This window comes from Labeo rohita, chromosome 1 (assembly GCF_022985175.1).
Source record: "Labeo rohita strain BAU-BD-2019 chromosome 1, IGBB_LRoh.1.0, whole genome shotgun sequence".
NCBI lineage: Eukaryota > Metazoa > Chordata > Actinopteri > Cypriniformes > Cyprinidae > Labeo > Labeo rohita.
In genome coordinates this window covers 17,201,069-17,224,693 of record NC_066869.1, presented here as the reverse complement: position 1 = coordinate 17,224,693, position 23,625 = coordinate 17,201,069, and the positions used below count along the sequence as shown (strand labels likewise).

The window sequence follows — 23,625 nt, the reverse complement described above, 5'->3', positions numbered from 1 at the left end:
ATTTGGACAACTTTAAAGGGAGTTTTCTCAATATTTAGATTTTTTGCACCCTCAGATTTCAGATTTTCAAATAGTTATATCTCAGCCAAATATTGTGCTATCCTAACAAACCATACATCAATGGAAAGCTTATTTATGTATAAAGATGTATAAAAATGTATATATATAAGGACGTATAAATGTCAGTTTAAAAAAAATTGACCCTTTTGTGGTCCAGGGTCACAAATAGTGTTGGAATTAAATGTATTTTATGGCATCCTGAGATATTTCTGTAAAAATAAGGTGGATACTGATTAATTTCCAGCAATAATTACCTTTAAAACCCATTTGAACATCTCATGAAACACTCACAATGCAATTCAGAGATTTTATTACAAAACAAATCACTTAAAAAGACATCGCATAGCAAGGTAGAAGAAAACTGATCTTAGGCTAGTGCAATTATATATGAATCATCAGCAAGCAAATGATATTTTACAAAAAAAAAAAAAAAATCATATCAGCCTACAGTCAAGCTTTATAAGGGCTCTGAATCTCTGAATCTGATTTCTGCATGCTTTAACATTAAATCCATTCATCTTTAGATCAGTTCTTCAGAAACATTAATAATAGGACACTTTTATTACCTAAACTTTACAATAACTCAGCTCCATTTTAAATACGGTTCAATACAGACAAAAATACATCAGTATGTAAGGCATCAAAGCAGAACACTGAATCAGTGGAATACAGTGCCAGAGTGTCAGAGAACCAACGGAAACAGTCCAAAATAAAGACCCATTGGAGATGAATGCTCAAAAAGCAACTTGGTCTAAATTAATTATTTTGAGCTCCATAAAATGGATTCAAGTCATCACTAAAGTTTCGTTGTGTGACGTGCGGGTGTCATGATGTCATCACGTGCATACGCGCCCAGTCCGTTTCCTGTGTATGCGGAGAGCTCATCTGTGCTCCCAACACTCTCTGAGGGATGAAACGAACATAAAACTTATTAGCCAGAGTTTCACAGGGCAGATCTGTCCAATAGGGGGCAATATTGGAGGTTGTTTTTAGAGGAATGAACATTCACAGAGCCTACAACAACACTTTTGTGCCACATCTTCCCCTGCATATTGAGTGATGTCAGTGCTGGTAATAAGACTGGTCTGTTGACCACTGATTGTGTAAGTATACAGACTGAGAGACAGAGTGTCATGTGACAGTTTATACAAATCGCAATCACTTGTTCCTGAATCACTGGCTATGTGAACTTTATATATTATATTATGTTATATTATATTATATTATAATATATATTATATAGACATATATAATTAATTTATTATTTTATTAGACAAAAAGTGTCATTGAAGTCATAAATTTAGATTGTGTTATTTGGTTGTTGTTGTTTTTTTATATTTCTGAATTTTTGAAGTATTTCGAAGCTTTTAGAGTCCACAATCCCTTTCCACTACAGATTTTTCTCATGCAAATGTATGCAACTATTTGCAAAATTAGTTTGTGATCTTGCATCATATATAAAGCATGCCAATTTAAAATCTACAGTATTCTGTGGAATGGGTGGTAAAATGTGTAAAAGTGGGCCAAGATTCTCTACATCCTTCATGGAAGCTGACAGCATAATTGAATTTGCCATTCAATAAACATCCGGCCAACGTGTAGGACTTCATGAATGACAGGCGTTCCAAATTTGGCCTGTGTATTTGAATGTGATTATAGCTGATTGATATAAAAAAAATGAAAATTTACTCACCTTGCAATCTGTCCAGATTGTAGATGAGCTTGTCTCTTCAACACAACAGATTTGTAGAAATTTAGCATTATATCACTTGCCCTCCAATGGATCCTCTGCAGTGAATGGGTGCCACCAGATTGAGAGTTCAAACAGCTAATAAAAACATCAAAATAATCCGTAAGTAATTTACACGACTCCACTCTATCATTTAACATCTTGTAAAGTGAAAAGTTGCATGTTTGTGGAGTGGGCCCTTACACACATTATCCCCTAAACAGCGCAATTTAAAATATTTTTTTGTTATTTTGCATTTTATTTTAGTTTCATCACTTGAAAATTGTCAAACAGCATTATTTACGGTGTTTTTAACTGCAGAAAACACCGTCAGTTGCTGCACTCATTATCCCTTAAACCAGACCTGGGCAAACTCGGTCCTGGAGGGCCGGTGTCCCTGCAGAGTTTAGCGCCAACCCTGATAAAACTCACCTGTTTGTAACTTTCTAGTAAACCTGAAGACACTGATTAGCTTGTTCAGGTGAGTTTAATCAGGGTTGGAACTAAACTCTGCAGGGACACTGGCCCTCCAGGACCGAGTCTGCCCAGGCCTGCCCTAAACGGCGTAACTTAAAATTTATTTTTTTTTTTTATTTTCCATTTTTTTTTTTTTTTTTTTAAACTGTCAAACGGCATTATTTATGGCCTTTTAATCAACAGAAAGTGACGCCAGTTGCAGCACTCATTATCCCCTAAACGGCGTAACTTAAATGTTTTTTTTTTTTTATTTTGCATTTAACTAGTTTCTTTATTTAAAAATTCTTAACCAGTGTTATTTAAGGTGTTTTAAACTGCAGAAAACGCCATCATTTGCGGCGCTTATTATCCCTTAAACTACAAAATTACTTTTGTAGTCAACAATCTCACTAGAAGCTGTCTTTGACACCATCCGTCACCCACCGAGCGATGCCTCACTACTGATCTCTCACTGACAGTGCGAGAATTTAGAGCAGCGTCTCGCTATGGTAAGAGTGCTTCAGGTGAACATTGGGCGAGTGAGACAGTCACACCACCTGATGCCTTGGCTCATTCCCATAGATATGGTGTGATGGGACAGCACTCACCACCCAACGTTATCCACCACCACCATCCAAGACAGCAATCCCATGAGAAATTGACTACAGACGCAAATCCATCAAAAAAAAAATTTATTTTCCACACGACTAGATTATTTATTTTAAAATTGTCAAAAAGGCATAATTTAATTTAAATTAGTTTATTCATTTTGCATATTACTAGTTTTCTGTTTTGAAAATTGTCAAACGGCATTATTTACGGTGCTTTAAACGACATTAGTTATGGCGCTCATTATCCCCTAAATGGCGTAAATTAACTTTATTAATTATTTTTTTTTATTTTGCATTTTACTAGTTTTATTATTTGAAAATTGTCAAGCGGTGTTATTTAAATGTCAATTTATTGTCAAACGTAAGAAAGCGCTGTCAGTTGCTGCACTCATTATCCCCTAAACCAGACCTGGGCAAACTCGGTCCTGGAGGGTCGGTGTCCCTGCTGAGTTTAGCGCCAACCCTGATAAAACTCACCAGTTTGTAGCTTTCTAGTAAACCTGAAGACACTGATTAGCTTGTTCAGGTGAGTTTAATTAGGGTTGGAACTAAACTCTGCAGGGACACTGGCCCTCCAGGACCGAGTCTGCCCATGCCTGCCCTAAACGGCGTAACTTAAATTTATTTATTTTTTTCTTTTGCATTTCACTAGTTTTTTTTTTTTTTTTTTTTTTTTTAAACTGTCAAACAGCATTATTTACGGCATTTTAAACGACAGAAAGTGACGCCAGTTGCAGCACTCATTATCCCCTAAACGGCGTAACTTACATTATTATTATTTTTTTTTTTTATTTTGCATTTAACTAGTTTGTTTATTTGAAAATTGTTAACCTGTGTTATTTACAGTGTTTTAAACTGCAGAAAACGCCGTCATTTGCGGCTCTTATCCCTTAAACTACAAAATTACTTTTGTAGTCAACAATCTCACTAGAAGCTGTCTTTGACACCATCCGTCACCCACCGAGCGATGCCTCACTACTGATCTCTCACTGACAGTGCGAGAATTTAGAGCAGCGTCTCGCTATGGTAAGAGTGCTTCAGGTGAACATTGGGCGAGTGAGACAGTCACACCACCTGATGCCTTGGCTCATTCCCATAGATATGGTGTGATGGGACAGCACTCACCACCCAACGTTATCCACCACCACCACCATCCAAGACAGCAATCCCATGAGAAATTGACTACAGACGCAAATCCCAAAAATTTTTTTAATTTATTTTCCATATGACTAGATTTTTTTTTTATTTCAAAATTGTCAAAAAGGCATAATTTAATTTAAATTAGTTTATTCATTTTGCATATTACTAGTTTTCTGTTTTGAAAATTGTCAAACGGCATTATTTACGGTGCTTTAAATGGCAGAAAACGACATTAGTTGTGGCGCTCATTATCCCCTAAATGGCGTAAATTAACTTTATTATTTTTTTTTTTTATTTTGCATTTTACTAGTTTTATTATTTGAAAATTGTCAAACGGCGTTATTTAATGTCAATTTATTGTCAAACGTAAGAAAGCGCTGTCAGTTGCTGCACTCATTATCCCCTAAACCAGACCTGGGCAAACTCGGTCCTGGAGGGCCGGTGTCCCTGCAGAGTTTAGCTCCAACCCTGATAAAACTCACCTGTTTGTAGCTTTCTAGTAAACCTGAAGACACTGATTAGCTTGTTCAGGTGAGTTTAATCAGGGTTGGAACTAAACTCTGCAGGGACACTGGCCCTCCAGGACCGAGTCTGCCCAGGCCTGCCCTAAATGGCGTAACTTAAAATTTATTTTTTTTTCTTTTGCATTTTACTAGTTTTTTTTAAATTTTTTTTTCATTTTGTCAATTTAAAAATTGTCAAACTGCGTTATTATTTACGGCATTTTTTAACAACAGAAAGCGACATCAGTTTGGCACTCATTACCCCCTAAACGGCGTAACTTACACTGATTATTGTTTTATTTTTTTGCATTTTACTAGATACCTTATTTAAAAATTGTCAAACTGCGTTATTTACGGCATTTTAAATGACAGAAAGTGACGTCAGTTGTGGCACTCATTATCCCTAAATAGACCTGGGCAACTATTCAAAATTTGTCCCTTACTTTTAGCCCCAACCCTGATAAAACTCACCTGTTTGTTTACTTAGTAAACCTGAAGACACTGATTAGCTTGTTCAGGTGAGTTTATTCAGGGTTGAAGCTAAACTCTGCAGGGACACTGTCCCTCCACTCTCCGTTTAGGCCAGCCCTAAATGGCATAACTTAAATTGTTTTTTTTTTCTTTTGCATTTTACTAGTGTTTAGGGCCGTTTAGGGTGTCCCTGCAAGTTTAGCGTACAACCAACCCTGATAAAACTCACCTGCCGGTGTCCCTGCAGAGTTTAGCTCCAACCCTGATAAAACTTCACCTGAACAAGCTAATCAGTGTCTTCAGGTTTACTAGAAAGTTAAACAGGTGAGTTTTATCAGGGTTGGAGTTAAACTCTGCAGGGACACAACCCTCCAGGATAGAACTTGCCCGTTCTGCCCAAATCCATTGTTAAATGACAGAGAGCGCAGTCAGTTGCAGCACTCATTATCCCCTAAATGGTGTAACTTCCATTTATTTTTTTATTTTGCATTTTACTAGATTCCTTATTTGAAAATTGTCAAACTGTGTTATTTGCGGCATTTTAAATGACAGAAAGCGACGTCAGTTGCAGCACTCATTATCGAAAATTAATTTAAGTTACGCCGTTTAGAGGATAATGAGTGCTGCAACTGAAAGCGCTCTCTGTCGTACAACACTGTTTAGGGCAGCACTGGGCAAGCTCTATCATGGAGGGTTGGTGTCCCTGCAGAGTTTAACTCCAACCCTGATAAAACTCACCTGAACAAGCTAATCAGTGTCTTCAGGTTTACTAGAAAGCTACAAACTGGTGAGTTTTATCAGGGTTGGAGTCAAACTCTGCAGGGACACCGACCCTCCAGGATAGAACTTGCCCAGTTCTGCCCTAAACGGTGTTGTACCACAGAGAGCGCAGTCAGTTGCAGCACTCATTATCCCCTAAACGGTGCAACTTAAGTTAATTTTTTTTTATTTTGCATTTTACTAGTTTTATTTAAAAATTGTCAAACTGCGTTATTTACAGCATTTTAAACGACAGAAAGCAACGTCAGTTGCAGCACTCATTATCCCCTAAATGGCGTAACTTCCATTTATTTTTTTTATTTTAGATTCCTTATTTGAAAATTGTCAAACGGCATTATTTGCAGCATTTTAAATGACAGAAAGCGACATCAGTTGCGGCACTCATTATCAAAAATTCATTTAAGTTATGCCGTTTAGGGGATAATGAGTGCTGCAACTGACAGCGCTCTCTGTTGTACAACACTGTTTAGGGCAGAACGGGGCAAACTCTATCCTGGAGGGCCGGTGTCCCTGCAGAGTTTAGCGCCAACCCTGATAAAACTCACCTGAACAAGCTAATCAGTGTCTTCAGGTTTACTAGAAAGCTACAAACTGGTGAGTTTTATCAGGGTTGGAGTTAAACTCTGCAGGGACACCGGCCTTCCAGGATAGAGCTTGCCCCGTTCTGCCCTAAACGGTGTTGTACGACAGAGAACGCTGTCAGTTGCGGCACTCATTATCCCCTAAACGGCACAACTTAAATAATTTTTTTTATTTTGCATTTTACTAGTTCTTTATTTGAAAATTGTCAAATGGTGTTATTTATGGCATTTTAAACGACAGAAAGCGACATCAGTTGCGGCACTCATTATCCCCTAAACATGTAACTTACACTTTTTTTTATTATTATTTTGCATTTAACTAGTTTCTTTATTTGAAAATTGTCAAATGGCGTTATTTACGGCATTTTAAACGATAAAAAGTGCCGCCAGTACCGGCGCTCTTTATCCCATAAATGGTGTTATTCAAATTTATTTTTTTATTTTGCATCATACTAGTTTTTTTTTTATTTGAAAATTGTCAAACAGTGTTACGTATTTGGTCGGTATTTGGTCATGCAGCAATTTAATTGAGGTTATCACTACTAACGTTACTACTTTTGTTGCGGTTGTTGTTTAACGTTACATTTTCTCACTCACCACAACACAGGAGCGGCGGACTCTTCTTCTTCCATCGAATCCGTGAGTTGCCTCTAGTAGACACTCATCGCACATGGCTTCGTGTGCTCATGGCAGTAGCCGCATCGCTTAATCGCTCATTTGCAGCGTTGATTCGGGCGTATTTCTTCTCTTCTTTATAATCATCGTGTAGCGTGCGGTGGAGAGGAGATTCTCCCAGTCGATACCACTTTTCGTCCCATTGACTTTCGTTCAGAAAAGAAAACGTGTGCAAAAGTTTGGCGTTTCGCTGCATTGCACATTTAAAGTTTCATGAACTGTGACCTTTCAATTCGTATCACGTGAAACCGTGTGACCAATAGCAGATCGATACGTCACCGCGTGAGCTCGTTAGCTGCTACTGGGCATGCGCACATAAATCTAACGTTATTTTTGTCACACTGTAGATCAATAATACTTTTTTTTTTTTTTATTATTATTATAGTAAGGGCTACGTTTATGGTTGGGGTAGGTGTAGACGTTATAAAACACAGTCTAATAGCTAGAACAATTCATTTCATTGTTAGTTTCCGGTCGGAGTTGTACCCCTTGGGAGAAACGAGTCTTTTCGAAGCTTCAGCCTTTGTGAACACTGAATATCTAAGATGGTACATTCGAGATGGTAAGAAAAAAAATAATGTTCAGTTAGTAACTGTAAAAAGTATTTTAGAGTCAAGTCATCATTTTCAGCACACAGCATAAATGTGATTTTAAGAAATCTGTGTAGATATTAATGTTACTGAGCTTTCTGCTGCTGTGCCAGATGTGAATACTGATGTAACTGTCCTGTTGTTGATGGGCCACTTTAAAAGAAGCAGAGGATTTGCTGTTCCTTTTAGCCAGTGTAAGTTTTTTTCATTTGTGTAATTGACAACTGATAAGTTCTAAAACTGACACTTAGAAAAACTGTGTGCGTGTGTGTGTGCGTGTGTGTGTGTGTGTGTGTGTGTGTGTGTGTGTGTGTGTGTACTTGTTTTTGCTACATTGTGGGGACCAAATGTCCCCACAAGGATAGTAAAACCTGAAATTTTTGACATTGTGGGGACCGGTCTGCGGTCATCACAATGTTAAACAATGATTAAAAATAGTAAGTGATTTTTATCTGAAAGTGAAACGATGCAAACATGTTTTCTGTGAGGGCAAGGTTTAGGGTTAGGGTTGGGTTAGGGGATAGACAATATTGTTTGATCAGTATAAAATCTATAGAAGTCTATGGAAAGTCCCCATAATTCACAAAAACAAACGTGTGTGTGTGTGTGTGTGTGTGTGTGTGTAGGTCACAACAACTGCAGCAGATGCAAAGACCAGGCTTTCACTACTCTGATCATGCTTGGTAAGATCTTTTAGTACATGATTTAGCGATGTTAAAGGGACACATTTTATTCATGGCTCTCTATACCTAACTTTCTACCTAGAATCTTCTCAAATACATTTTGAATAACAAGGGTAAGTAAATGATGATAGAATTGTCATTTTGGGTGAATAATCCTTTTGAACTAATGAGAAAGGCCCCAACATCTACATCTACGTTTACTGACACCATAATCAAATGCGAAAACTTTTTTTGTAAAGTCACAAATATCACTATAAAAACATGAACACAATAAATTAATTAATTGACTTTTTTTTAGGAGATTCAATTCTACACAGCAAAAAAAAATGGATACTGCTGAAAGCAAAGTCTTCTTTCCTGTGACTGACCTACCAGATATGTCCTCTGCATTTGCTGTTCTCTTCATTTATGTGCTTAACATCAAGTACTAAGTGGAAGCCACTACTTTGTTGTTTATTTAGAGGTAAGTACATCTTGCAGTATGCTGAAATATTAAGTAAGCATTAAAGTTTTTTTTATTTAAAAACTGTCAAACTATGTTATTTATGGCATTTTAAATGACAGAAAGCGACATCAGTTGCGGCACTCATTATCCTCTAAACCAGACCTGGGCAAACTCGGTCCTGGTGGAAAGAAAATTAATTTAAGTCACCCCGTTTAGAGGATAATGAGTGCCGCAACTGACAGTGCTCTCTGTCATACAACACCGTTTAGGGCAGAACTGGGCAGACTCGGTCCTGGAGGGCCTGTGTCCCTGCGGAGTTTAGCTCCAACCCTGATAAAACTCACCTGAACAAGCTAATCAGCGTCTTCAGGTTTACTAGAAAGCTACAAACTGGTGAGTTTTATCACGGTTAGAGATAAACTCTGCAGGGACACCGACCCTCCAGGATAGACCTTGCCCAGTTCTGCCCTGAACGGTGTCATACGGCAGAAAGTGCTGTCTGTGTAGAACCTCAGTATGCTGCAATATTAAGTAAGCATTAAAGGGAAAAAGAAAAATGAAAGCCATGTACATCTGGGATTGCATGAGGATAAGTTATAAGAGAATTTGCATTTTTGAGTAAACAGTCCCTTAAAGGAATAATCCACCCAAAAATGAAAATTGTCATCATTTACTCACCCTCATGTCGTTCCAAACCTGTATGCACTTGTTTCTTGTTTAACACAAAAAGATATTTAGAAGAATGCTGGTGACCGAACAGTTTCAGTTCCCATTGACTTTTATTGTGTTTTTTGTCCATATAATGAAAGTCAACAGGATCTGAAACACCAACACTGGTCACCAACATTTTTCGAAATATCTTTTGTGTTCCACAGTAGACAAAAGTGTATACAGGTTTAAAACGACATGAGGGTGAGTAAAAAATAAGAAGAATTTTCATTTTTCGGTGGTCTATCCCTTTTTTTAAGGGATTGTTCACTAGTGATGTGAGATTTAAACCAAGCATTGGAGCTTGTGTTGAGAGTAAATAGGTGCGCCAGATGAAGCCTCGATTCAAGGCTTGTGCTTTTAACGTAGAAATCACATGACAAATGACATACAAAGCCTTACTTTCTTTCTGTTCGAACTCTCAGATCTTACAAGTACATTTACATTTAAACCTATTTAATTACATTTTTATATACCCAATCATACAATGAATACAGATTATTTCATCATGTGCACGTAACATGAATCGATCTATGGAATGTGTGGTGATGCTGCTTACGACAGAGCTTCTTTCATTGGCTGCTTTATTTTTTACTAACCAACAGATAGAGCTGTTTTTACAACACACTCAAAGCTTTGAATCTTTTCCCGAAACAGTCAGAGGAAAGTCTTAGTCCTTCAACAGGCTTAATTTGCCCATCAATATTGCTCACTCAAAAATGCTAAATTCTCTCACCACTTACTCACCCTCATGCCATCCCGGATGTACATGACTTTCATTCTTCTGTGGAACACGAACAGAGATTTTTAGAAAAATAATCCATCTATGTGAGTCCATAAAATGCAAGTGGATAGGTCCCTCAAATTTGATGCTTCACAACATGCTGACATTTACATCAAACAAACACATGTAGGACACTTGCCTGGAAGCAGTGGTTTATAATATTAATTTTTAAAAAATATTTAAACATTTCTCAAACAAACCTATCATTTTGCTTCAGATTACTTTTTTTTTTTTTTTTCTAAAAATCTCTAATTGTGTTTCACAGAAGAAAGTATATTTGGGATGACGAGGGTGAGTAAATACTGAGAGAATTACAATTTTTGGGTGTTGTCTTCTTGGCATGCAGTAATGATAACTGACAATTTGAGTTAAATAAAATTAACTGGTGTACTATTCTGTTTGTTCTTCTAATGAATTCATAACAGTATTTTTGTCTGTCCACTGAAAGTACACACAACCAAAATATTCCAGTTCAAAAAGTGCGTAAAGAAATGGAATTAATCCATATGATTAATCCGTGGGCTTTTATTCACATGCAAACATTGATCATCCAAATATGTAGAGTGTGTCAAAAACCAAATCGTATGGATTATTTTTACAATGTCTTTATGCACTTTTTGAAGCTGAAAGACTTTGGTTGCCTGGATAGACAAAAATGAAGTGAGAATATAAATTTTCATGTGTTACGAAAACAAACTAGATTTTTATGGGTTTGTAACAACATAGTAAATGATGACAACATTTTCATTTTGGCTGAACTAATGCTCTAAAAAGTTTTTACAAAAGAGAATGAAATATGAATCTAATGATTTTTTTTTTTTTTTTTTGAAGGTTCATTGTGAGGATAAATCTTGACACACCTCAAGTGCTCTGCAAAATTCCAGATCAGCAAACGAAGTGGGAAGATACACATTTTTTACAAATATTTATGTATACATTCTTGAAAAATGTTTCTTGTATAACAAGTTTGAGTTTTATTTGAAGCTTCACTGTCATTGCTGTTCACTGTTATCATAGTATGTTGTGCTTAGGATAAATGTTAAGAATTTTTCTAGCTATAATAGTTAAAATGGTATGTGCTGTAATATATATAATAGTTTGTAATACTGTTTTGTTTGAGTCTTAAATGAATCTGAAAATTGTAATGTTACTTGCAACATTTGAAAAATTAAAAACATTAAAAGTTACACAGTTGTCATTGCTTATTTTTATTTTTTTTCTTGTATTGCAATATATAACTGGAGAAAAGACATAAAATTACTGTATATTTTGCAAGTAAAATACAGTAAAAATACAGTAAAAACTGTACAAGTGCAGTATAATACTGTAAACACATTTACAGCAAGTTAAATGGTACTGTAAATATAAATACAATATTGTTACTGTAAGTAAATTTACTACTAATTTCTACAGGAAATTTTTTACAGTGTGAGTATGGCATTATAGATATGTACATTTATGAATGCATATTTCTATTCCTATGGGCCTGGGCTTGATCCACAGGATTTCTGCATAGTTGTACAGCTAGTAAATGCTGTTCACTCAGGTACAGATGGGAATATTAATCATACTTGACAGAATGACGCATTATTCACTCTCATCAACCTTATAGCTAGTAATTATTTAGTGACAGGAGACATACAGGTGTTTTCACTGAGGAAAAAATGTTCCCCTTGCTATCCCTCTCTCTCCTCTCAGTCATTGTTATGACTTCATTATACAATACAAATATATAAATATAAAAATAATTCACTCCATAGAAATAAGGAAGACATATGACCTCACTTACAGATTTAGGCCTACATATTAGCCTACAAGTGTATCACAAATGTGACCCTGAACCACAAAACCAGTCATAAATCGCTCTGGCATATTTGTAGCAATAGCCAACAATACATTGTATGGGTCAAAATGATCGATTTTCATTTAATGCCAAAAATCATTATAATATTAAGTAAAGATCATGTTCCATTAAGGTAGTTTTTGATTAGTAATGTGCATTGCGAAGAACTTCATTTGGACAACTTTAAACTTTTTTTGCACCCTATAACTATAGAGGTTTAGAAACTATAGATTTTCAAATAGTTGTATCTCAGTCAAATATTGTCCTATCCTAACAAACCATACATCAATGAAAAGCTTATTTATTCATGATGTAAATAATATAATATAAATCTCAATTTCAAAAGCTGACCCCCCTGGTGAAAAAACCAGCATATGCTGGTAGGTATGTTTTGATGCTGGAATGCTGGTTAGGTAGATTTGATGCTGGTTTAAGCTGGTCCTTTGCTGGTTTATGCTGGTCCTTAGCTGGTTTAAAATGGTCCTTTGCTGGTTTTTGCTGGTCATGTTGCTGGTCAAGGACCAGGATGAACCAGCAAAGGACCAGCTTAAACCAGCATCAAAACCTACCTAACCAGCATCCCAGCATCAAAACATACCTACCAGCATAAGCTGTTTTTTTCACCAGGGCCTTATGACTGGTTTTGTGGTCCAGGGTCACAAATGACTGTGGCCTAATATTTTATAGCGTTTAACATACAATATTACCTACATTTAAACACGTTTAGCAAACGTTTTATTAGTAACAAACATCTAAAAGTAATTCAAGTTGAATCAGTCGGTCTCTGTTATCCTGTTTACACCGTAACGGTGCTGGTTCTCCTGCCGGAGCTGGGCTTGTGTTCGGCGGGGGAACTGCGAACCCGACCGCCGCCCCTCCTTTCACTCATAACCGCGAGATGCTGCATATGAATGACTCCACAACTTTCCATAAATAGACAGTGCACAGTTCTGAGAACACATTTTAACATCCAAAGTATCTTTACGAATAATATATTTTTAATGCAATACATACATACCCGTTTAGGTGACTCGCATAGCGTATTTTGCTTTACATACAGTGATTTACAGCACAAATCGATTTTCTAGATTAAATAAACTGCACCGATGCAACAGAAATGCCCCTATGCAACAACCCATGGTTGGAAAAAATAACACAGCAATTTTTGAAGTAACCTACATTCATTTTTTGACTCATTGTGGGGTTTTAATCACTGATACTTTCGTTTCGTGTGACCCCGGCAGTTTTATAACTCACTTTCGATTTAGTTCACTACAGCGTGTTCTCCTGTCCAGGAAGAAGAGAGACGCTGCTGGAGTCTGCAGTTTCTATCCATCAGCTGTGATCATGTTGTGTTATTGGGGAGCGCAGGTCAGAGAGGGGTTCGGGCTGGTAAAGCCAGACAATGTCAAACATGGCAATTCTGGTATACGATCCGTGTGTCCGAAAACAGCAGTTCAGGACATGTCAGCTGGACAGGGTTTTGTTGGATTCATCCGCGATGGGAAGGTCTCGATCATGAGATTGCACAGTGGAGACAGTGATCATGATGGAAAACTAAGTATGATGCTCTAAATTATATTTTATTTCATTCATAAAATTGAGCTATACTGAGGTATACTAGTTCATGGAATTAACGTGTAAATGAGCTAAATTTGAAATTATGTCTATTTTTATGTCTATAGTCTGAACAGAAGTTGAACTGATGAAAATATTTAATGTACTGCAGAGCAACTACAGCTAAAGAATGACAGAATCAGACAGATTGCCTGTGGAGGAGCTGGTGCGGTTCTTCTTTCTGATTCAGGAAAAGTTCTCATTATGGACAAATCTACTGTGTGCAAGTATGTTTATAGACATAACAGTATAAATGATAATAACAAATTATATCTGATAGATTGTCTTGTTTCTGTAGGCCTCTCAAAGGTCTGGATTACAGGCAGGTGATTCAGATCACATGTGGAGACCATCATTCAATGGCACTAACTAACAGTATTAACAACTATTCTATCTATTGCTTTCATCTTTTGACATCTTATAATTGTTACGAACAGAATGACATTTGAGTGTAGATATTCAGAGCTGTTTCTCTTTCAGACGGTCAGTTGTTCGTGTGGGGTGAGAACTCTCACGGTCAGATGGGATTGAAGAAAGATCATCCCGGCTCTCCGTCTCCTCAACATGTTGAGAGTCTGAGTGGGATCCCAGTGGCTCAGATCAGCGCTGGAGGAGACCACAGCTTTGTGTTGTCTCTCTCTGGAGTCGTGTTTGGGTGGGGAAAGAACTCTGCTGGACAGCTGGGCCTCGGAGACACTACAGGTCTTTTGTTTCATCATGTAAAAGCTAAATCAGTAACAGTATGAAAGTACATGTAAATGTACTAAATTTGTTTATTACTGTGTCAAAATTATATCAAAGCATGAATATGATGATATTGCTTTTCCACCACAGACAGAGACCTCCCAACGGTTGTAAATAGTCTGAACCAAAAGAAAACTGTGTCGATCTCATGTGGAGGGGAACACACTGCTACTTTATCAAAGGTAGCATATCATTTTTTGATTTATTATTATTATATTATATTTTTCAGATTATAAAATGCTATATATCAAGCTATAGGAAATATAAAATATATATAAGACTGTCCATTGTTTTGCAAGGCAGTCTAATATCTGAAATAGATGGTGATCTCATGGTTTTGTCATTAGGGCGGCACAGTGTTCACATTCGGATCAGGAGGTTCTGGTCAGCTTGGGCACAACTCATTTAAAGATGAACATCATCCGCGTGTGGTTGCTGAACTGTGGGGATCTAAAGTGTCACAGGTCACATGTGGGAGGTAAAGACTGTTCATTAACTTTATTAGCAATCAGCATTTCAGAGCAGTAGTACTAATTTCCTTTGATGTATGAGTTCAGCTCAGCAATTATGCATTTGATTCTTTCTTTCAAAGACATCACACACTCGTATCAGTCGCATCATCCAAGCGGATCTACTCATTTGGATGTGGGATACAAGGGCAGCTGGGAAACGGAGAAATGATCAAGCAGTCTGTGCCTTTTCCTGTGGATCTGCCAACTGGTAATTAAATCATCTTTAAGCAATAGGCTATTTTGTTGTTTTGTTGATGTTCTCAACTAAATGAAATATTTGTTGCACACAGAATGTAATCATGAATATGCGATTGAGAAAATCATTGCTGGGAAGAATCATTCCTTTGCCTTATTTTTCAAAGTAAGACATTTTTTATTCACAAGCAGTTTGAGAATTTAACTATTAGTGCACAGAGTACTTATTTCTTAGTCTTTTGTAGGAACTTGGGAATGAGTTACAACAGCCCAAATCCAATCCAAGCAGAGAGATTTTGACATTAAATGACAAAATGATTGACTTCTGGGTGTCCAAAAGTGATACAAATTCCTGGAACGCCATTAAGAAGTGAGTGACTCATTTTTATACACAATGCTTCCATTCTAACATTAATTTTCATGCTGTTGTTTAAGTTTTTGTAAATGTCCATACCAATTTTGAAATGTGATCCTGGACTACAAAACCAGTCATAAATTGCACCGGTATATGTTTACAGCAAGCCAACAATACACTGTTGTCGACAAAATTCTTTAATGCCAAAAATCATTAGGATATTAAGTAAAGATCATGTTCCATGAAAATATTTTGTAAATTTCCTACCGTAAAAACATCAAAACTTAATTTTTGACTAGTTATATGCATTGCTAAGTACTTTATTTGGACAACTTTAAAGGCAATTTTCTCAATATTTAGATTTTTTTTGCAGCCTCAGATTCCAGATTTTCAAATAGTTGTATCTAGGCCAAATATTGTCCCATCCTGACAAACCATGCATGCGTCAGTGGCAAGATTATTTATCTTTTTTATTTTATTATATATATTTTTAAACATTTTCCCCCTAGAACTGGTTTTGTGGTCCAGGGGGAAAATAAATGTTTTTTATAAATGTCTTTTTAAAATAATAAGCATGAAATTTGAGGTAATAAACTGTGGACACAGTAATGAATATGAATAGATTCTAAAAGGATGATTGAAAATGATTTTGTCGTTTACAGGGAAATAAACGCAGTATTTTCCTCCACTGCCTCTCTGAATGGAAGTTTTCTCAAAACAAGGTAGCTCATAGGTAGTCACTTCTCCTTTTTGTGCCTAAAACAAGTTCCTACATAGATTTTAATGTACATGTCTGTTTTTGTAGTTGTGATGACCACTATCAGACTTCTGAGGATCATTGTGGGTTGGATTTTGATCTGGTTAAAGCATCCTTTGCAAAGTTATCAGAGAATAAAAGTGTGATGGCAGAGGTAATGGCGAATCCTACTTTTATAAGAAATATTCATTACATTTTTAACAAAAAGATTAAGATTTTTTTTTTTTTTTTGTACCTTAGGTAGTGAAGGTGGTTCAAGACAAACTGCTCCCATCTCTGAATCCAAATCCAACCGGTGTGGAATCGCTGCGAGTTTATCTTCTCCTGCCTGAGCTCATCAGATTTCTCCAGGAAAAACAAAGAACTAAACTCACTGAAGCTCTGGCCTCCAAAATCCTTCAGCTGAATTCTGATGCTCACAAGGTTTTAGGTAAAGCTGGAAGACCTTCTTTAGCCTTTGTATTTGTTGACATATTTTTTGTCAAAAGTGTATTATTTTATACTGCTTTGTTTAAGTATTTTATGTTATGTTATATTCTCAGAGACGTACTGTTCCAAACTCCCTGATGACCGTCTCAAAAGCTTGGTGGACTTATTTCAAAAAGAATCCGCTATGTTACTTGACCATATTGCCTATGGAGGTATAAAATGGGACAAACCAAAACGCTTGCACAAATTTGTGCAGATCCTTCATAGGATCTATAAGGTGCCTTTGTTATACATTATATCATTATATAAGACAAATTTTAAAAAGAGAGAAAACCGGGTATGAAAACTGCATTAACTTTAGAATACTAAAACTAAGCTAAAACCAAACATTTAATAAACATGTCATTTTATTTAAAGGGTTACTCCACCCTAAAATTAAAATGTCATTATTTACTTACCCCCATGTCGTTCCAAACTCGTAAAAGCTTCGTTCGTTTTCGGAACACAATATAAGATATTTTGGAAAACCGGGAGGATTTTGACTGTCCCATTGACTGCCAGGTAAATACCACTGTCAAGACCCCAAAAGTATGAAAGGCATCGTCAAAATAGTCCATCTGCCATCAGTGGTTCAATCTCAATGTTATGAAGCGACAAGAATACTTTTTGTATGCAAAGAATATAAAATTAATAACTTTATGTATTTATTAATAACTTTATTCAACAATTCGTCTCATCTGCATCACAATAGCTCCATTTTGGATAACATCCCCTGTACGCAAACAGCGTATGCTGTTTTCTGGCGAATACACTGTTTTCGTTCAAATCAAAGCGCTCTGATTCTAACGAAAACAGCGTATCCGTAGCGCATCTGATGGCAGATGAACTATTTTGACAATGTCTTTCATACTTTTCTGGGTCTTGGTATTTACCTGTCAGTCAATGGGACAGATATTTTTCATCCAAAATATCTTAAATTGTGTGTTCCAAAGACGAACAAACCTTTACGAGTTTGGAACAACATGGGGGTAAGTGATTAATGACAAAATGTTCATTTTGGGGTGGAGTAACCCTTTAATGCTGTCTACTGTACGTACCATGTAAAAAGACATCGAACTTTATTATTTCTTGTAATTTTATATATTTCTATTGTGAAGGCCTGCTGCAATGCCAACAGAAACATCACAAAGAGTGATTTCATCATCCATGAGATCAATGATCTACTACTCATAGTAAGAACAAAAAATCGTGAAATTCTTACTAGTGGTTAAAGTGATCCCAAAAATAAAAATTCTGTCATTAATTACTCACCTTCACGTCATTCCAAACCCGTTTATCTTCGGAACACAAATTAAGATATTTTTGATGAAATCCGAGAGCTTTCTGACCCTCCTCGTGGTCACGTGATTCACGAAGCTCTCAAAACAAACCAGCGTTGACAGTTTATTTGAATGTGTTTAAGTAGGATATAGACGACAGCTTTACTATACAGGTATTTGCAGCAATTTTTGGTAAACATTACAGCATATTATGCATTGATTTTTACATCGATGACATTTACAGTGTAATTTTATTCTGGAGAGTGATGGAGAGGCAACCCTTATGAAAATTAAACATGGTTTTAATAAAACCAAAAAACCATGGTTACTATAGTAAACCATGGAAACCACAAATTAACCATAGTCTTGCTACACTAACTATAGTTTAACCATGGTATTTGTAGAAAAACTATGGTTACACAAATGGTAATCAATGTGCCAAAAAACATGGTTACTACACTTTTACTATATTAAAACCATGGTTAATTTTCGTAAGGGTTAATGTGGTTTTCTTGTATTTAACCCTCAGGTATTGCTTACTTATACTGTGACCATCCAGTGTAACTATTTTAAATAAATGTTAAATAAATGTTCTATATTTTAGTTCAGTAATATTCATTTAATATTTTAAGGAGGTCGTTTAGTACTAAATACTGTTTGTCCAATAATTATGGTCCATTAATGGCTTAATATATGTTACTTATATTAAAATTAGTATAGTATTTGAGTTTAAATAGAGGGTTTTAAATTCCAATGCAAAGAGGCAAATTAGTCATTTTGTGGTCAGAAAAAATAATTTTAATTTGTAATGCGATGGTTTACCCACTAGGTACCTGTATGGCTCTTTACTAAATAGACATGTATCTGGAATATTGCAGGTCATACCTGCTTACTATATTTTTAAATGTGAAACTTATAAAGTTAATAACTTACATCCTTTTTTAATGATACTTGTAGAAGTACACACAATGAATGCAAGCAAATACTGAATTTAAACCAAGTTTAAAATGGTGCTAAAAAAGACATTCAGCTGCATTTTTATCCCCTTATATGTACAGTATATACATGAAATCGAGACCCCCCCCCCACAAAAAAAAAAAAAAAAAATCTCACTCCAAGCTGAACTTCAAAGTTGGCAACCACCGATTTTTGGTACCTTTCTGGACCTCGAACATGGTAGGACCCTTGCTGTCAATGCAGGGTCAAAAAGCTCTTGGATTTCATAAGAAATATCTGAATTTGTGTTCCGAAGACAAACAAAGGTCTTATGGATTTGGAACAACATGAGGGTGAGTAATACTGGTCTGCTATATTGATTGTTCAGTTGAAGCTCACAATGAAAATGTCTGAAGAAAGATAAAATACCAGAGATTTGTTTTCCCTACAATAACAGCTGCATGCCACTAAGGAAGATCTGAAGGATATCTGGTTGACTGATATTTGTTCATGTATAAGATTTATACTCTACTATGAAGTAAGTACCAAAGATGTTTGGCTGCATATATATATGCACATTTTAGATAAAATAGATTAAAAAATATATTCTTCTGTTACAGAGAGCTTTAAACAATCTGAAATCATATCCGCACATGTTTAACCTGGAGGCCAAATGTAGGTTTTTGAAAGACAGAGAATGGGAGGTAATTCAGCAATCTGAAATTGTCCTGAAAATTACTTTGTGTCCATGTTCTTTGCGCTCACAGAATTCATAAATGCTATTGTTACAGGGCAGTTTTGAACTGACTCTGAGACGCACAGCGTTGCTGGAGGATTGCTATCATCAGCTGACAACAGCCGATCCCTCAGAAGATCTCAGAAGAAACTGGCTGCTGGTAAGGCGACAAATTCTCTGAATTCACTTAAGCCTGGATCACACTACAGGATTTTTAAAATCCTAACCAATTATGAAATCTGGTTGCAGCGACACATAAGCAGAATCTTTGCAGACTGTTTTCCCTGAAATCGTAAACATGCACACACTACAATTTTTGAAAATCGTGCCGCAAGACACACTCATATGTTTGATATGATCGGGGCGGCCCCGATTTGTGTGAGAGCAGACTGGGAGGTGCAAGATTCTATCTGTGAATGTCTCACATTACCAGATAATCCGTGCCAAACATCAGGACCAATCGAGGTGCTCAACAAGATTTTTGTTCCGATTCTCGGAAGGGGAAAATCGGGGCAAAATCGCGCTAAAAATCCTGTAGTGTGAGCCTGGCTTTACACTGAAGTTATGTGAAGTTTTGATTCAAAAACATCAAGTACTGAATTAATTTTTTTACTAGACCATGAAAGTAACAGACAAACAGATTCATAAGCTGCAGTATGAATAAATACCCTTGCTTATTTAAGGTGCTTTACACGGAGGATGTGAGCAAAAGAACAGATGTCAACAAGAAAGACTTCTTTATCAATGTGTTCAAAGAGCTTTGTGCACCTGAGTCTCAGCTGCTCATGTACAATGACAACAACACTATGGGCTGGTTCCCCACAAAGGTAAGGCAGAGGACTTTTTAAATTAGATCATTATGCTGATACACTACCAGTCAAAAGTTTTTGAACAGTAAGTTTTGTAATGATTTTTAAAGAAGTCTCATCTGCTCAGCAAGCCTGCATTTATTTGATCCGAAGTACAGCAAAAGCATATTTTGAAATATTTTTACTATTCAAAATAACTGCGTTCTATTTGAATACATTTCAAAAAATTTATTCATTCCTGTGATTTTAAAGCTGAATTTTTAGCATCATTACTCCAGTCACATGATTGTTCAGAAATTGTTCTGAAAATTCAGCTTTGATCACAGGAATAAAATACATTTTAACATATATTCAAATTGAAAGCAGTTCTTTTAAATAGTAAAAATATTTCACAATAATACAGCTTTTGCTGTATGGATCAAATAAATGCAGTAATATCTTACTGTTTAAAAACTTTTGACTGGTCCTGTAATAATAAAGTTTTGTTAAGTCAGGCCTATTTTAATGTGATATACATGGTTTTTACAGTTTTCTGAATTTTCATTTTGTCCTTAACCACTTATTATTCCACACCAGCTCAGCGTGGACAAGGAGAAGTACTTCCTGTTTGGGATTCTGTGTGGCTTGGCCTTAAACAACTACAGTGTAGTGCATCTGCCTTTTCCTTTAGCCTTGTTCAAGAAACTTCTCAATGTCAAACCATCTCTAGAAGACTTGATCGAGTTTAGTCCGGTTCTTGGCAAGTGAGTACTAATAATTCTTTTGAATAATGATCACAAAACTGTAACATATCAGTGTTACTTTCATGTGTTACCATCCATAATTTCTAAGAAAGAAATTTCTAATTTCATAAAAAAAAGAAAGTGTCTTTCTTTTAAGACCAATGCAAGCTAGAATGGCTAATTGGCAGAATTATGAGTGTTTAATGAATCTGAAACATGATGTTCGTAGGAGTTTGCAGTACATCCTGGACTACAGCGATGATGTTGAGGAAATGGACATGAACTTCACGGTTAGTTTGTTTGGTTCTCATTTTATCTCATGTTTCATGGATAATAAGGTTATTGCAAAGTACATTTTATAATTACTTTGAAAAATTACACAATTTCTCAACTTTTTATCTTTCTGCATAAGGTCACATGGGATCATTCAGAAATTGAACTCGATCCAGCTGAGCCAGGAAAAATGGTCACCAATTATAACAGGTCAGTTTTTTCCTAAAGAGGATGGTATTTATAACATTTCATAATGTTAAAATATGTTTATTTCTGCTACAGAACAGAATTTGTGGACAAGTATGTGGATTTTATCCTGAATAAATCAGTGGAGGAAGTGTTTGAAGAATTCAAGAGAGGCTTCTTCAAAGCCTGCGACAAATGCATAGTGGAGATGTTTGAACCGGAGGAGCTGAGAGGAGTGCTGGTGGGCAATGAGGAATATGACTGGGACATACTCAAAGAGGTCCATGCTAGCCCGTATACCTCAAACAGAAATGTCATATGTTCTTCACATTGTGAACAATTAAATACTAACTACATATGTGTTTCAATCAACAGAATACCACATATGAAGGATCGTTTTATGCAGAGCATCCAACCATCATTTCATTTTGGGAGGTGTTTGATGAACTGACACCAAAGGAGAAGGCGGCCTTTCTGTGTAAGTTCACTAGTGATTATACTGAATAGCGCCGTGATTGTGTCTAGTGTCTAGAAAAAAGATCTAATTTAGGAAATGAAACTTATTTTTTTCATTTTCCATCCACTCTAGCTGTCCTATGATTTTGAGGTACTGACTTTGTATGCTGAAACACATTTAAAGTTCTGTCCAATAAATCTCTTCCCATTTCCTTTCTTAAGTGTTCTTGACAGGGTTCGAGAGAGTGCCCATTCAGGGTATGAGTGCGGTGAAGATGAGAGTGAGACCCCTGTTTAAGTTTACTCAGGACCATCTACCACAGGCCCTCACCTGCTATGCTCTGTTTTGCCTTCCTGTTTATCAGAACAAGGAAACTCTCAAGGCTAAACTAATTGAAGCCATCAACCACAAGAGGGGGTTCTGGGAAGAATGAGGCAGATGCTATATTATGAGCTCATCTGTGGTCAGAGGTCTAACCTTGATACTTGATATTCCCTGGCAGTAAAAAGGACTTTTCTGTTTATAAATACATAATGGAGAGTGAGGATGGTTGAAACAACTTTGTTGTAACATACTTCAGCAGTGTTTTAAAATGCTGTAATTTCTTTGATGTGTTTGATTAAAAATAAATGTGTCTTAAAATTAAAATATTGTATTTTATTAACAGTTCCTTTCACTCCATTCACTCCCTGGGCATCGACCTGTGAAAATGTCTCTTGGTGAAATCGCGTTCAGATAATCACCTTGTTTAATTAGGCATTTCAAATACTCCTAAAATCTGGGTAAAACATTTATATGGTCAACCCCACTGAAAATCATTGTAGAACTTGTTTAATTTTAATGTGTGACAACTAGCCCTGCGGATCTTCCCTATACATTTGAAGTCAAAAGTTTACACACACCTTGCAGAATCTGCAAAATGTTAATTATTTTACCAAAATAAGAGGGATCATACAAAATGCATGCTATTTTTTATTTAGTACTTACCTGACTAAGATATTTCACATAAAAGACATTTAATAAAAAATGATACTTGAATTTTTAAAAATGACCCTGTTCAAAAGTTTACACACACACTTGATTCTTAATACTAGAATGATCCACAGCTGTTTTTTGTTTAGTGATAATTGTTCATGAGTCCCTTGTTTGTCCTGAACAGTTAAACTGCCTGCTATTCTTCAGAAGTCCTTCATAGCCTCACAAATTCTTTGATTTTTCAGCACGTGTATTTGAACCCTTTCTTTTCACACTGAAAACAACTGAGGGACTCATATGCAACTATTACAGAAGGTTCAAATGCTCAATGATGCTCCAGAAGGAAAAGCAATGCATTAGGAGCTGGGGGGTGAAAACTTTTGAACAGAATGAAGAACGAACATTTCCTTATTTTGCCTAAATATCTTTTTTTTCATTTAATACTGCCCTTCAGAAGCTTCAGAAGATGCTTACATGTTACCCAGAATACAAAATAAGTCCAATTTACCCTGATCTTTAAATTCAAAAAGTTTCACCCCCATCT

At 36.1% G+C, this 23,625-nt stretch overlaps 1 protein-coding gene and 2 long non-coding RNA genes across 3 annotated transcripts; 2 read left to right on the top strand and 1 right to left on the bottom strand.

The window, feature by feature from the left end:
- Positions 1-405: 405 nt before the first annotated feature.
- LOC127169362 (uncharacterized) lies at positions 406-7,213 on the bottom strand. Its single transcript, XR_007828231.1, has 3 exons — positions 6,929-7,213; positions 1,754-1,888; positions 406-963 (listed from the first exon to the last, which is right to left on the bottom strand). It is a non-coding gene; the product is annotated as an uncharacterized LOC127169362 (long non-coding RNA).
- Positions 7,214-7,299: 86 nt separating this feature from the next.
- LOC127168343 (uncharacterized) lies at positions 7,300-11,363 on the top strand. The gene is made up of 5 exons (XR_007828099.1): positions 7,300-7,568; positions 7,710-7,790; positions 8,223-8,279; positions 8,578-8,742; positions 11,048-11,363. It is a non-coding gene; the product is annotated as an uncharacterized LOC127168343 (long non-coding RNA).
- Positions 11,364-13,341: 1,978 nt separating this feature from the next.
- On the top strand, positions 13,342-22,645 carry LOC127168500 (E3 ISG15--protein ligase HERC5-like). The gene is made up of 24 exons (XM_051115426.1): positions 13,342-13,620; positions 13,789-13,903; positions 13,975-14,051; positions 14,157-14,378; positions 14,511-14,602; positions 14,768-14,898; positions 15,013-15,140; positions 15,223-15,293; positions 15,373-15,497; positions 16,145-16,204; positions 16,288-16,393; positions 16,480-16,669; positions 16,782-16,945; positions 17,826-17,900; positions 19,381-19,461; positions 19,544-19,627; positions 19,715-19,819; positions 20,343-20,486; positions 21,045-21,211; positions 21,420-21,480; positions 21,603-21,673; positions 21,746-21,929; positions 22,025-22,127; positions 22,328-22,645. The coding sequence occupies exons 1-24, from the start codon at positions 13,407-13,409 to the stop codon at positions 22,537-22,539; spliced, it is 2,982 nt and encodes a 993-aa protein (XP_050971383.1). The 5' UTR covers positions 13,342-13,406; the 3' UTR covers positions 22,540-22,645.
- The last annotated feature ends 980 nt before the right edge of the window (positions 22,646-23,625 follow it).

Excerpts from the sequence above, each read along its gene's own strand:
- LOC127168500 (XM_051115426.1), top strand. The coding sequence starts at position 13,407 with ATGTTGTGTTATTGGGGAGCGCAGGTCAGAGAGGGGTTCGGGCTGGTA. Across the intron at positions 14,052-14,156 it reads TTCAATGGCACTAACTAACA|ACGGTCAGTTGTTCGTGTGG; the intron begins GTATTAACAACT and ends TTTCTCTTTCAG. Across the intron at positions 16,205-16,287 it reads GGAAGTTTTCTCAAAACAAG|TTGTGATGACCACTATCAGA; the intron begins GTAGCTCATAGG and ends CTGTTTTTGTAG.